Below are 15,356 nucleotides of genomic sequence, written 5' to 3'. Positions count from 1 at the left end.
ACGAATTCATCAGTAAATGCTCCAAATGCACATTTTTATGCAAAGACCTTTCTGTTGTCCACATAGGACTGGATTGATTTGAATGCTTTCTGATTAGTAGAATGGAATACGTGGCGATTTAAAATTATGTTTTATGCGGGGAGCATATTTCTTTGAATAGGATAATTGAGAGATCCACTTTATGTTCCTCACAATCAAATTTAAACAATCTAAACTTCACAACCTCTGTGGGACCTGCTTTGTTCAGCTTGTATAGGCTTGTACCTTCTTGTTTTTTACAGACAGATGTGATCCATTCCTGTTTGAATCTGACCCAATTGTATACCTCGTTCTCATCGGAGACAAGTGGGTCAATGCTTTGAAATCTTTGTGCCATACTGCCAGCCCTGACACTGCGTAGTTCTGTGTAGGTCCGTTAAATCAACGACTGCACAAGGGACTTTCAACAAACGGGAGGTTTATTGACTAAACATACAAACTCTCATGACACACTGACTCTATCCAAGGTCCTGGGAAATCCTGCCAAGCTCCATCTCCTTAATACCCCACATGGCCGCCTCATTGCATAGTCATGTGACGATCTGATATACAACTGGGAAAAGTCACCCCAATGTTTACGTTTTAATTTTCCCCCTTTCGAGCATAGGCCATATTTTGATTTGATCTGATTTATTGTCACATGTACTGAAGTACTGTGAAAAGTATTTTTCTGCAGCCGAGGAACGTACACAGTACTTACATAGTAGACACAAGAATAATAACAGAGAATATTGACAAATGGTACATCGACAAAACAGTGATTGGTTACAGTGTGGAACAAGGGGCCAAACAAAGCAAATACATGAGCAGCATAGGGTGTCGTGAATAGTGTTCTTACAGGGAACAGATCAGTCCGAGGGGGAGTCATTGAGGAGTCTTGTAGCTGTGGGGAGGAAGCTGTTCCTATGTCTGGATGTGCGAGTCTTCAGACTTCTGTACCTTCTGCCTGATGGAAGGGTCTGGAAGAAGGCAATGCCTGGGTGGGAGGGTCTCTAATAATGCTGTCTGCCTTCCTGAGGCAGCGAGAGATGTATACAGAGTCAATGGGGGGTGGCAAGTTTGTGTGATGCGTTGGGCTGAGTTCACCACAGTCTGCAGTTTCTTGCGATCTTGGACCGAGCAGTTGCCATACCAGGCTGTGCTTGATTCCCTTGTTCGACCTGATCTCATCCCTTTAAAACCCCTTTAAACTGGCGGTCATCTCATTCACAACTTTTTCCGTGAGAACAACACCTAATTTATATAATCAAGGGCGTGCATATCTTGTCTTGTAATATTGCAAAATCAGGCTTAATTGTCAAGTTTCCTGGCTTCAATCCTATGCAGGATGTGAAAAGATTCCAGAGCCAGTAGATATTCCAGAATGTCAATTTGTAGTCCAAACTATATTTGGTTGAGTTTTGGATAGTCAGACTACAGCGTGTAAATGCCTCTTCTGCTTTCCTTCTAGATGTAGATTGCATTGTCTACAATGAGGAATTTATGGAGTGTACATGGAACCACAGTGAAGGAAAACCAAACTACACATTGTATCACTGGTGAGTCTGCTGATCAGGTGAAGTAGCTTGCAGAGTTTCATGAATTTATTCTGCCAGGACATGGTCCCGATGTACACCACAGCAGCAGATCCCATGAATATCCATTTACCTGACGACTAGCCCAATCAGAAAGCTTCTCTAAAAGCCTGACTGGTGATGACATAGACCACTGGGAGACTGAGCCATGTGGGGCAGTAAACATCTTAAGCTACAGCCTCTGCTCAGTGAATGGGGTGAAAGGTTATCAGCGGGGGGGGGGGGGGGGGGGGGGGGAGGAGGAGGCGGGAATTGGGGTTGAGGTTACAATCAGATCAGCCGTGATCTTATTGATTGGCGAAGTAGGCCCGAGGGACCGAGTGGCCTCCTCCTGCTCCTAATTCATATGTTCAAAATGTTCAGTGAGCTGATCTCAGCTGGGGATAAAGGAACTGGGCAGTGGGGTTCTTGGTAATTAATCATCAAGTTACCTTTTCTTAAATTCTTTCATGAGATTTGGGTGTCACTGGAAAAGCCAACATTTGCTGCCTATCCCTCATTGCCCATCAACTGAGTGGCTTGCTTGGCCATTTCAGAGTCCAGCAAAGAGTCAGCCCTAATGTTGTGGGCCTGGAATCACAAGTAGGCCAGATCAGGTAAGCACAACGGATTTCCTCCCCTAATGGACAATAGTGAATTTGATGTGTTTTTACCACAATCCATGATGGTTTTGCAGTTAAAATTACTGAGACCAGCCTTCAATTACAAATGGATTAATTGAATTTAAATTTCACCAGCTGTTGCAGTGGGATTTGAACCCGTGTCCCCAAAGCGTTAACCCGAGCCTCTGGATTGCTAGTCCAGTGACATTACCACTACATCACCGTCCCTCCATTGAAATAAGTAAAAGAAAACATCAGACTAAGATAATCCAAAAAAAACATACGAAATGGGAGAAGGAATAGGCCATTCAGCCCTCAAGCCTGCTCCGCCATCCAATAAGGCCATGGCTGAACTGTGACATCAATTACACGTTCTTACCCTGTCCCATTTGCCTTATTCTTTGATTTCCTGTATATATATATAGATCGCTGTCTTGAATATACTCATTGAATATGCCCAGCTCTCCAGGATAACAAATTACAAAGCCTCTGAATGACTAATCATCTCCTCCTTTCAGTTCTAAATGATCATCTTCTTGTCCTAAGACCATAACCTCTAGTTCAACTCTCCAGCGGGGAGGGTGGGAGGGGGCAGCGGGACAACAGGCAGCGTAGACCCTGTCAAGGCTTCTGTAAAGTTTATACATTTCAATGAGTGCACTTCTGATTCCAGAAGCTACAGACTCATTCTGATCAACCTCTCCTCATAAACTTAGCCTTCACATCCCAGAGACCCATCCAGTAAACGTTTGTTGCAACATCTCCACTGCAAGTATATCCTTTCTTAGGTAAGGAGGCCAAAATTGTAGACAGCATTTCATATACGGCCTTACCAAAACCCTATATAGTTCAGCATTACTTCTTTACTCTATCATCACTGCATATCCTTCTACCCACACCACACCACCAAACACCCCTCTGCAATAAATGTATCTTTTTATTATCTTGCTGAACCAGCACCGCTTCTGTAACTTGTGTACAAATATATTCTGCTTTCCCATTCTTAAGATTACACCTCACCACAATGCATCAAATGTTTAGACCTGAGTCGGGGAGACAGAATCAGAAGTTTCCCGGCTCCGTAAACACAGCTCGAGAGAAACTGCTCCGATCCACCGGACTTTCATTCCTGAGAGTGGGTAGATGCTAAGTGGTGTCGGGCTAGCTAACCCTGGAAATAGACAATGCAAAAGCAGCCACAGGGTATGCTGATTGGGGAGGTGGGCTGTTTAAAAGGCTTTGGGACTTTGTCCCAGTTGTAATAAAAACAGTAAAACAAATAACAGCCCTCGCCCTTCACATTCCCCACCCCACGTACTTTCCATTCCCCAGCCTTGGCCAGCTCATGCCACCTCATGCCATCACCCATTCCCCATGGTTCCTCATACTCTACCCTCCATCCCAACCTAAGTCCCATCCCCACCCATGGCCTTCTAATATCCCTATGTCAACCTAATGCCAACTCACACCAACCTATGACCCCAATCACCCCCTGGGCCTTTATATCCCCTGTGCCAACTTAGTGCCAACTCATGTCAACCCATGACCCCACCCACCACCTTACATCCTCTATGCCAACTCACCTAGAATCCACTTGCAATGATCTCAGGCGCCAGGATGAAACCAACTGAATAAGGTTCTAATTATCTATTGCAGACTTAATTAAAATGAACACTCATTGATAAAAACCTATTTAATCCATTCAAATCCCTTCAAATGCTTAATTACTTATGAAAACAAACATTTGTATTCATAGCCACACATCAAAGACAGCTGATCACTTTATGATCACTTGGAATGTCAATAAAACTGTGAACTTATCAACCCTCACTATGATAATGATAGGTTGTAGAAGCATTCAAGCAGCACTTGCCCTATAAGATAACCCTTGGACTTATGTCAACAAACAGCTAGAAAATTTGGAGGCACCGATTATTTTCAACTGCTGAATAGTTTTTTTATTTCAAGAAGATTAACGATTATGGGAATTTAAATGACTCGACAGCTTGACATCATCCATCTTTTATGCACATTCATGTCTCCTCTTAATAATTCAAAAAAACGAACTGATCTCCCCAAAAAGGGACCTTCCCTCTTCCAAAGGATGAGCAACTTTTTATTAAATTCCCCTGCTATGTGTTCTTGTGGATCCCTGATGTTAGTGATAATCACACTTTAAGCTTGGAACGATGAGAGTTTTTTATGTTTCATATTTGGCATGTTTTCTTGTACAAAAGAAAGACTGGTTTGAATATGACTCTCCAGTACAGCCGTGAACATGCGGTCCCCTGGAACACTTACATTTAATTGTTACTAGCTCTTTACAGATATTTAGAGATATTTACATGGTATATGACAATATATAGCGTCCTCTTTGTTCTTAAAGAGATCTCAGATTTGAATCCATTACATTGCGTGCAGAGGCATCTTTCTGACACAACTGTGTTACTTATTCACAGTCTCAACTTACAGTCTACTACAGTCCCTATGGTGCTGAAGACCCAGGTTCGATCCTGGCCCCGGATCACTGTCCACGTGGAGTTTGCACATTCTCCCCGTGTCTGCATGGGTCTTACCCCCACAACCCGAAGATGTGCAGGGTAGGTGGATTAGCCACGCTAAATTGCCCCTTAATTGGAAAATAAATAATTGGATACTCTGAATTTATTTTTAGAAAAAAGAAGAATACTACATTTCAAGAACTTTGAGAGTTTTTTATTACTTTGTAACCAGATCAGTAGTGTTTCAGCTGAACATTTGAATTATTATGGTTAGTTGTTTGGATTGTTTACAAAATCCTGACTAAATATATATTTCCCAGCCAACTTTGCCCACAATCAAAATATTTCTGAGTTATCTGTCACAAAATGCAGACTGCACTTTTTAAATGGAGGGCATTGATAGAATGGTTATTAATAATAATTTTCAGCATTCGGATTCTACCTTCAAAGGACTTCTGAAATTTTCATTTGGTTCCTGTTGCAATCCATTAAATGCCCCATTTCACAATCACAGAATCACAGAATAATTACAGTGCAGATGGAGGCCATTTGGCCCATCATATCTGCACTGGCTTTCCAAATGAGCAATTCACCTCATGCCATTCTCCCCATCACCCTGCACAATCTTCCCCTTCTAATAACAGTCTAATTCCCTTATGAATGCCTCAATTGAATCCGCCTCCACCACGCTCTCAGGCATTATATTCCAGACCTCTCATATCACTTTTGCTTCTTTTGCAAAATTTTATTAATCTTTAGTGTCACAAGTTGGCTTACATTAACACTGCAATGAAGTTACTGTGAAAATCCCCTCGTCGCCACATTCCGGCGCCTGTTCGGGTACACAGAGGGAGAATTCAGAATGTCCAATTCACCTAACAGCACATCTTTCGGCACTTGTGGGAGGAAACCCGAGCACCCGGAGGAAACCCACGCAGTCACGGGGAGAACGTGCAGACTCCACACAGACAGTGACCCAAGCCAGGAATCAAACCTGGGACCCTGGAGCTGTGAAGCAACAGTGCTACCCACTGTGCTACCATGACGCCCATATCGGTGCCCTCTCTCTCTTGATCCTTTCACGAGTGGAAATAGTTTCCTCCTATCTACGTCAGAGAGACCCCGTGTGTTTTGAACACCTCTATCAGATCTCCTCTCAGCCTTCTCTTATGCAAGGAAAAGAATCCCAACTTTTCCAATCTATCTTCACACCTGAACATCCTCATCCTTAGGACCACTTTCGTGAATCCTTTCTGCACTCCCTCCAATGTCTTCACCCTTCCTAAAGTGCAACACCCAGACCTGGATGCAATACTTTAGCTGAGGCTGCACCAACGCCCTCTAGAAGTTCAACATAACCTCCTTGGCCTTTACTCAACACCCTTATTTATAAAGATTAGGAAAATGTGTGCTTTATTAACTGCTTTCTCAACCTGCCCTGCCACTTTCAATAACTTATGTAAATATATACAACCAGGTGTCTCTGCTCCTGCAACCCCTTTGGAATTGTACCCTTTACTTTGCAATGTCTCTCCATGTTCTTCCTCTCAAAATGAATCACTTGACAGTTCTGCACATTAAACTCCATCTACCACCTGTCCATCCATTCCACCAAACTGTTAGTGTTCTTTTGAAGTTCTACATGTATAGTACAAGTGTAGTAAAGGGTTAACATCAGAAACTTTGTGTAAATCAAACACTAGATGGCGTTACTAGGTTATTGTATATAAGGCAGTATCTCTAGGAATTCTGGGAGAAGATGATGAGAAGCTGATTAGAGCAGAGTGAGAATTCATTGTCGAGATATAGCACGAGATCTAGTTATAGTGTAGTTCGATAGTTCACTTTTACTTTTATTTTTTTAAATAAATTTAGAGTACCCAATTCATTTTTAGCAATTTAGCGTCTTCAATCCACCAACCTTGCACATCTTTTTTTCTTTTAAATATTTTCATTCTCCTCCTTTTTCACATTTTCTCCCAAATTTACACCCACCAACAATAAACAATAACCAACAACAAATATGTCAACCCCCATAACAATAACAACAATCGCATCCTCCCACCAAACCCCAAACATTAGCCCGCATGTTTACATAAGCAAATGACAAAAAGGAATCAGGGATTACCCATAGTCACCCTTAATACACACGCAAAACCCACGCAAACACGGGGAGAATGTGCAAACTCCACACGGACAGTGACCCAGAACCGGGATCGAACCTGGGACCTCGGTGCAGTGAGACTGCAGTGCTACCACTGCGCCACCGTGCTGCCCTGCGTACTTGATTACTTAGAAAGAATATTGATTAATGTACTACAGATTCCGTAATATTAGTCCATTATCTGGTACTTAGTAAAGAGCGTAAACCTAATCAGGTTTAATAGCATAAAATGAATTTGTTTTGATTCAATCTTCTTGGGTGGGATTCTCCCCTAACCGGCGGGATGGGCCGTACCGGCGCCGAGGAGTGGCGTGAACCACTCTGGCGTAGGGCCGCCTGGAAGGTGTGGAATCCTCCGCACCTTCAGGGGCTAGATCGGCGCTGGCTGGGTTGGCGCCACGCCAAACGTTGCCAGTGGGTTTGGCGCCGCACGAACCGGCGCCAAAGGGCCTCTGCCGTCCGCCGCGAGTTGGCGCATGCGCGGGAGCGCCAGCGTGTACTGGCGTCATCCCAGCGCATGCACAGGGGGGTTCTTCTCCGCGTCGGCCATGGCGGACCGTTACAGCTGCTGGCGCAGAGGGAAAGAGTGCCCTCCCGCGGATCGGTGGGCCCCGATCGCGGGCCAGGCCACCGTGGGGGCCCCCCCGGGGCCAGATCCCCCCTCGCCCCCCGAGGACTCTGCAGGCCGCCCGCAAAGCCAGGTCCCGCCGGCACGGAGCTGGTTTGATTTACGCCGGCGGGACCGGCCGAAAACGGGCGGCCACTCGGCCCATCGCGGAGCGGCGAATTGCCGGGGGGGGCCACTGCCAACGGCCCCCGTCCGGCGCGATGCGATTCCGCTCCCGCCAAAAAAAGGGTCGGGAGAATCCGGCAGCCGGTGTCATGGCGGGATTCACGCCGCCCACCTGCAATTCTCCGGCCCGGCAGGGGGTCGGAGAATCCCGTCCCTTATTTTTATATTCTTTGTCAACACTACATATCTGGCTAGCTTGGAGGAAAGGGCAAGGAATATAACACTACACTACCCTCCTCACAGTTCACAATGCTTCCAAGCTTTGTATCATCCGCAAATTTGGAAATTGTGCACTGTACAACAAAGTCTAGGTCATTAATATATAGCAGTAAAAGCAAAGGTCCCAACACTAAACCCTGAGAAACTCCACTACAAACGTTCCTCAAGCTGGAAAATAATTGTGCATCAACCACTACTCGCTGTTTCCTGTCACTCAGCCAATTTTGTTTCCTTGCTGTTACTTTCTCTTTTCTTCCATGACCTGTAACTTTGCTCAATATCTGTTGTGTGGCATTGCATTGAATACTTTTTGTAAGTCTGTTAACATATTTGAAGTCCTGTTGCGAAAATTCCCTGGCGGATAAGCCAATAAAAATGATTAATTTTAAAAGAACTAGAAGTGGTGACACAGGTTAATAAAGCCAGAACAAAATACAAACAAAGTATTGTGGTTCATTTCTAGGGGGTTCAAATTAAAACGCAGGGAAGTTGTGTTAAACTTGTACAGGACCTGGGTCAGACATAGAGTACTGTGCACAGCTCTGGTCTCCACATTATAAAAAGGATAGAAAGGCCTTAATGAAGAGGATTCACAGACCAGAATCTTATGTCGCTGCTATGGGCACGTGCCCTACCCAAACTCGCATGAAATCGCACCAGAGCATGTCATTGTGCCCTTGCTCAATGTTATCGGCAGTGGACGCAGGTGGGAGTTGGAATTAAACGGACATTCAGCTTTTTAAAAAGCCAATTGTGTAAAACTTTACATCGCCACTGTGATTTTGTGGACGTTGCAGAGGCAACGGGCTTTGCAGGTTTGCTGGGATCACCCACATTCAACTGCACTCAGGTGGCCATCAAGGTGCCAGTGGGTGAGTTGGGTGCCTTCTTGAATAGAATGGGTTCCACTCCAAGAATGTGCAGATAGTTTGTGCTCACAAGTCTGTGCAAGGTACCCTGGTAGCTCCCATGATGCCTACATCCTATGACACTCCCAGGTGGCAAGGTTGTTCATTGCTCCAGCTCAGTTGGATAGCTGGCTCTTGAGTGACAAAGGCTATCCCTTGCAAAGGTGGCACATGATGCCACCCTGGCACACAAATCCCATATGGCCCTATCGCAAGAGTTAGAGGCAATAACGGGATTTGTGCCCAGGAGCCATTGGGCCCCAAATTTTGCTCACTATCTCTATCCAAGTCTTTTTTCTTTAAATAATTCTTGAGCATGTAATGATTTTCAAAAATATTCAGTGCTGAATTTTAGTTAATTTCATAAAATCACAATAACAATCATAGGAACAGGAGTAGGCCACAGGTTCCCCAGGAAACAGGAACACGAGTAGGCCGCAGGCTCCCCAGAGGATATGAAAACACATGAATTCACGCATTCAAACACTGTGATCACGGACAAGAATAAATTAGAAAAACTGTTGAAGCGTATTACACAAATTTGTCGAGGATTCCTCTGGCAATAGCTTTTAGTTTGTATTTTGATGACATTGCAATTTTAATACCGGCCTGTTTCCAATTGGACAGTGAGAGATGAACTGATAATTCTTGATTAGTAAGGGGATCAGGGGTTATGGGGAGAAGGCAGGAGAATGGGGATGAGAAATTATCAGCCATGATTGAATGGCGGAGCAGACTCGATGGGCCGAGTGGCCTAATTCTGCTCCTATGTCTTATGGTCTTATGATAATGAGCTTGAAGTGAAGGTTTTGACAGAGTAGACAATGGGCGAGATCTTCCGGCGGTTCATGCTGCCGGGATCTCCCGCTGTGGGTTCCTCAGCGGCGTGGGGTGGATTCAATAGGAAACCCCATTGACAGCGGCTGGACCAAAAGATCCCGCCGCTAGCCAACGGCAAGCTGCCTCACTTCGCCGAGAAACACGCCGTGGGGAGGCCAGAGAACATCGCACAATAAAAGGATATTTCCATTCATGGAACGCCAAATCATTAATATGAGATAGTCACTGGTAAATACAATAATAAATTCAATAGAAATTAATTTACCCAGAGAAAGACCAGAATATAGAAGTTGCTACTTCCTGGAGTAGTTGAGGTAGATAACATGGGGGTCATCAGCTGAACCTCTCAACCAAGCAAACTGATAGAAGGTAGAAAGATCGAAGAACTGTCATTAAGATTACAAATGACAAAATATAAATTCCGGACCGGCACAGGTTTGGAGGGTTGCAGGGCATGTTCCTGTGCTGTATTGTTCTTTGTTCTGATAGTCATTTCAAATATCTAATTTGCAAATTGAAGTTCATAGAATCATAGAATCATAGCATATACTGTGCGGAAGGAAGCCATTCCGCCTATCAAGTCTGCACCGGCCCTTTGAAAGAGCACCCTACTTAAACCCCACGCCTCCACCCTATCCCTTTATCCCCGTAACCCAGCAATCCCACCTAACTTTAGAATGGCCAATCCACCTAACCTGCACGTCTTTGGACTGTGGGAGGAAACTGGAGCACCCGGAGGAAACCCATGCACACACGGGGAGAACGTGCAGACTCCACGCAGACAGTGACCCAAGCCTGGAATCGAAACTTGGACCCTGGAGCTGTGAAACAACTGTGCTAACCACTGTGCTACCACGCTGCCCATCTGACACTCCATGCGCAAAGGCTTGTATTACTGCTTGGAATCTTAATGTAAGGCGAAGAATCACAAAGGACCTATCTCTCAGTTGGGCATGTAGGATTCCATATTGGAGAGGTAGCAGGTTACTTCTCCCAGGTGACCTGGCCAATATTTATCCCTCATTCCAAACCTCTAATGATGATCTGGTTTATGAGAGTTTATTGGTTGTATTTCCTATATTACAACAGTGACTACACTTCAAAGGTACCTAATTGGCTCTCAAGTAATTCCCTGAGACCATGAAAGGTACCATCTAAATCTGAGTTTGTTTTTCTTCAAATAACTCTTCAGAATGAAATGATTTTCAAAAATATTCAGCTTTGCAATTGATAATAATAATAATCACTTATTGTCACAAGTAGGCTTCAATGAAGTTACTGTGAATAGCCCCTAGTCGCCACATTCCGGCACCTGTTCGGAGAGGCCGGTACGGGAATTGAACCCGCGCTGCTGACATTGTTCTGCATTACAAACTAGCTGTTTAGCCCACTGTGCTAAACCAGCCCCTAATATTGAATTTCAGCTGATAAAACAGGTACTATAAATGAAATAACAATCATTTCTCAATCCTTACAGGTATTCCTCACAGCCAGCAAAGGAATGTGGAAATTACATCCAGCAGAACGGTTATAACGTTGGTTGCAATTTCTCAAAAAGTGAGATTACCCAGTTTCGAGAATTTTATGTTTACAGAAATGGATCCGGCGAGTCAGGATATGAGTTACCACTGACTCGAAATTTTCAGCTGCAGAACCAAGGTAATAAAAATGAGGAAATCATTCACTAGATTCAACCAATGATGCCAGTGTGCACTGAAGGATGAATTTGCATCAAACAATTTATTTTTGGCAATGATATTAACATGGGGGGGGGGGCGGTGGTGCAGGAGGAAGACGGGATTGGTGTTTGATGGATATTTTGGTTGACTGAGGTTATGAGTGCAATGCCTCCTTTGCTAATGTTGTTGCCTCTTCAAGAAGGATCCTCAGCATTGTTGACTAGAACTCTTAAGAAAGTTACAAATGGCACCATACGTTACTGTGGCAAAGGTCATTTTTCTCATCTTCCTTGACCTGTGACACAATTAACCACATCATCCTCCTCCAAAACCTATTCAGCAACATCCACCTGCATGCAACTTCACCCAACTGGTTCCATTCTTTCCTGTCCAATCTTGGGCAGAAAATCACCTGCACTGGATTCTCTTCCCATTCCCGCATCTTTACCTCAGGTATCCTTCAAGGAAATAATCCTGTGACCCTTCTACTTCTCATCTACACGCTACCCCTCATTTAAAAACATAGCATCAATTTCTACATGTACAATCTGAGGGGCGTCATTCTCTGACCCCCCGCCGGGGGCTGCCGTGAATCCCGCCTCCGCCGGTTGCCGAAGTCTCCGGTACCGGATATTCGGCGGGGGCGGGAATCGGGCCGCGCCGGTTGGCGGGCCCCCCGCTCGATTCTCCGGCCCGGATGGGCCGAAGTCCCGCCGATAAATTGCCTGTCCCGCCGGCGTGGATTAAACTACCTTTTGAACGGCGGGACAAGGCGGCGTGGGCAGGCTCCGGGGTCCGGGGGGTGCCCCCACGGTGGCCTGGTCCGCGATCGGGGCCCACCGATCCGCGGGCGGGCCTGTGTCATGGGGGCACTCTTTCCCTTCCGCCTCTGCCACGGTCTCCACAATGGCGGAGGCGGAAGAGACTCCCTCCACTGCGTATGCGTGGGAAACTGTCAGCGGCCGCTGACGCTCCTGCGCATGCGCCGCTCGGGGATGTCATTTCCGCGCCAGCTGACGGGGCAACAAAGGCCGTTTCCGCCAGCTGGCGGGGCGGAAATTCCTCCGGCGCCGGCCTAGCCCCTCACTGTTGGGGCTCGGCCCCCAAAGATGCGGAGCATTCCGTACCTTTGGGGCGGCGCGATGCCCGTCTGATTGGCGCCATTTTGGGCGGCAGTCGGCGGCCATCGCGCCGTTTCGGGAGAATTTCGCCCAAGATCTCCCAACTCTACCTCATGAACACCTCTTTCCCTCAAGTCCTCAAATGTCCCTAATGTCACACAAAATACTGGACAATCCCAGCAGGTCTGACAGCATTTGTGGATAGAGAATGGAGCTAACGTTTTGAGTCAGGATGAATCTTTGTCAAAGCTGAAGAGAACTGGAATTAGGGTCAGGGGCGGGATTCTCCGACCCCCCGCCGGATCGGAGAATCGGCGGGGGCTGGTGTGAATCCCGCCCCCGCCGGTTGCCGAATTCTCCGGCACCGGATATTCGGCGGGGGTGGGAATCGTGCCGCGCCGGTTGGCGGCCCCCCCCCCCCCCCCCCCCCGGCGATTCTCCGGCCCGCGATGGGCTGAAATCCTGCTGCTGGAATGCCTGTCCCGCCAGCGAGAATCAAACCACCTCTCTTACCGGCGGGACAAGGCGGCGCGGGCAGGCTCTGGGGTCCGGGGGGGGGCGCAGAGCGATCTGGCCCCGGGGGTGTCCCCACGGTGGCCTGGCCCGCGATCGGGGCCCACCGATCCGCGGGCGGGCCTGTGCCGTGGGGGCACTCTTTTCCTTCCGCCTTCGCCATGGTCTCCACTATGGCAGAGGCGGAAGAGACTCCCTCCACTGCGCATGCAGTGAGTGGCCGCTGACGCTCCCGCGCATGCGCCACACGGCAAAGTCATTTCCGCGCCAGCTGGCGGGGCACCAAAGGCCTTTCCCGCCAGCTGGCGGGGCGGAAATCAGTCAGGCGCGGGCCTAGCCCCTCAAGGTGAGGGCTCGGCCCCTCAAGATGCGGAGAAGTCCGCACCTTTGGGGCGGCGCGATGCTGGACTGATTTGCGCCATTTTTGGTGCCGGATGGCGGACATCGCGCCGATTGCGGAGAATCCCGCCCCAGGTTTATACTGTTGCGGGGGTGGGGTGGGGGTGTGGGTGTGGGTGTGTGTGGCAGGGAGGCATGGAGCAGTGGGGCTGGATAGGGGGCCAACGGTGTGAGGAGATTGCCAAAGATGTTGTGGACAGAAAGGCAAAAGGAAGGTAATGGGGTGATTAAGGCTAAGAAGGATACTGATGTGATGTATTTGAATTTCTAAAAGACATTCGACAAAGTGCCACATCAACAATTAACACACAAAGTAAGATCTCACTGGGCGGCACAGTGGCACAGTGGTTAGCACTGCTGCCTCATGGTGCCTAAATTGGGGGAAAAAAAGAATTGGGTACTCTAAATGTATTTTTTTAAAAACAAAGTAATATCTCACAGAGTAGACAGTCAATGACTTGCTTGTAGGGACCGAATGTACGACTGAAACATTTTCTGATGACACAAAGATAAATAGGAAGATAAGTTGTGAAGAGAATGTAAGAAGCCTGCAAACAGATATAAATAGATTAAGTTAGTGGGAAACAAATGGCCAATGGAGTATTATATGGGAAAACATGACCTTGCCCATTTTGGCAAGAAGAATAAGAAAACAGCATTTATTTAAATGGAGAGAGATTGCTGAACTATGTGGTGCAGAGGGATCTGGGTGTCCTGGTACATGAATCACAAAAGGTTAGTATGCAGGTGAAGCCAGGAAGGCAAATGGAATATTGGGCGAGATTCTCTGGCCTTCCCATGGCGTGTTTCTCAGCAGAGGGAAGCGGCCCACTGTTGGCTGGTGGCAGGATTTTCCGGTCCTGCCGCTGACAATGGGATTTCCTATTGAATCCACCTCATGCCACTGGGAAGCCCATGGCGGGAGTGCACCATTGGCAGGACCGCAGAGACCGCCGGCAGAAAAAGCCGGAAGAAGGGGCAGCACTGTGGTACAGTGGTTAGCACCACTGCCTCACAGCTCCAGGGTCTCGGGCACAATTCGGCCTCGGGTAACTACCTGTGCGGACTCTGCACGTTCTCCCAGTGTCTGCATGAGTTTCCTCTGGGTTTCCTCTCACAGTCACAAAGATGTGCAGGTTAGGCGGATTGGCCATGCCAAATTGCCCCTTAATGTTCAAAGGTTAGGTGGGGTTACTGGCGGGGCTAGGGTGAAGGCATGGACTTGGGTAGGGAGCTCTGGGCACGATGGGCTGAATGGCCTCCTTCTGCACTGTAAATTCTATGATTCTATGATCTCACAATGTTTTTGCATTGAAAGTAGTGCAGGGAAGGTTCAGCCGACTGCTTGCTAGGATGAAGGGGTTGCCATATAAGGAAAGCTTCGACAGGTTGTGCCTGTATCCATTGGAGTTGAGAAGAATGACAAGTGAAATATATTAGATCCTGAGGGAAGTTGGCAAGCTGGATGTTGAAAGAAGGGTTACCTTTGTAGGAGTACTGGAACTAGGGGACATTGTTTAAACAGGTTGCCCATTTAAGATGGGATGATAAATTATTTCTCTCAGAGGGTCGTTAGTCAGTGGAATTCATTTTCCAGAGAGCAGTGGAGGCTGGGTCATTTAATATTTTTAAGGCTGAATTAACTAGATTCTTGACTGACAGCAAAGTAGATGCCCCAATCAGATTGGCCATGATCTTATCAAATTGTGGAGCAGGTTTGAGGGGCCGAATGGCCTATTCCTACTCAACAAAGAACAAAGAACAAAGACACGTACAGCACAGGAACAGGCCCTTCGGCCCTCCAAGCCCGTGCCGACCATGCTGCCCGACTAAACTACAATCTTCTACACTTCCTGGGTCCGTATCCCTCTATTCCCATCCTATTCATGTATTTGTCAAGATGCCCCTTAAATGTCACTATCGTCCCTGCTTCCACCACCTCCTCCAGTACCGAGTTCCAGGCACCCACTACCCTCTGCATAAAAAACTTGCCTCGTACATCTA

General features: G+C 47.0%; 1 protein-coding gene across 2 annotated transcripts in view; it reads left to right on the top strand.

Annotated features, from left to right (window-relative positions):
* Positions 1-15,356, top strand: part of LOC140421225 (cytokine receptor common subunit gamma-like) — an 80,538-nt gene that overhangs the window by 21,669 nt on the left and 43,513 nt on the right. For both annotated transcript variants that reach the window (XM_072505778.1, XM_072505777.1), the window contains exons 2-3: positions 1,490-1,577; positions 11,118-11,299. In XM_072505778.1, the coding sequence (XP_072361879.1) occupies positions 1,490-1,577; positions 11,118-11,299 (270 nt within the window). The remainder of the gene's footprint in view (positions 1-1,489; positions 1,578-11,117; positions 11,300-15,356) is intronic.

This window comes from Scyliorhinus torazame, chromosome 5 (assembly GCF_047496885.1).
Source record: "Scyliorhinus torazame isolate Kashiwa2021f chromosome 5, sScyTor2.1, whole genome shotgun sequence".
In the NCBI taxonomy this organism is placed as follows: domain Eukaryota; kingdom Metazoa; phylum Chordata; class Chondrichthyes; order Carcharhiniformes; family Scyliorhinidae; genus Scyliorhinus; species Scyliorhinus torazame.
This window is presented reverse-complemented; position numbering and strand designations above follow the sequence as displayed.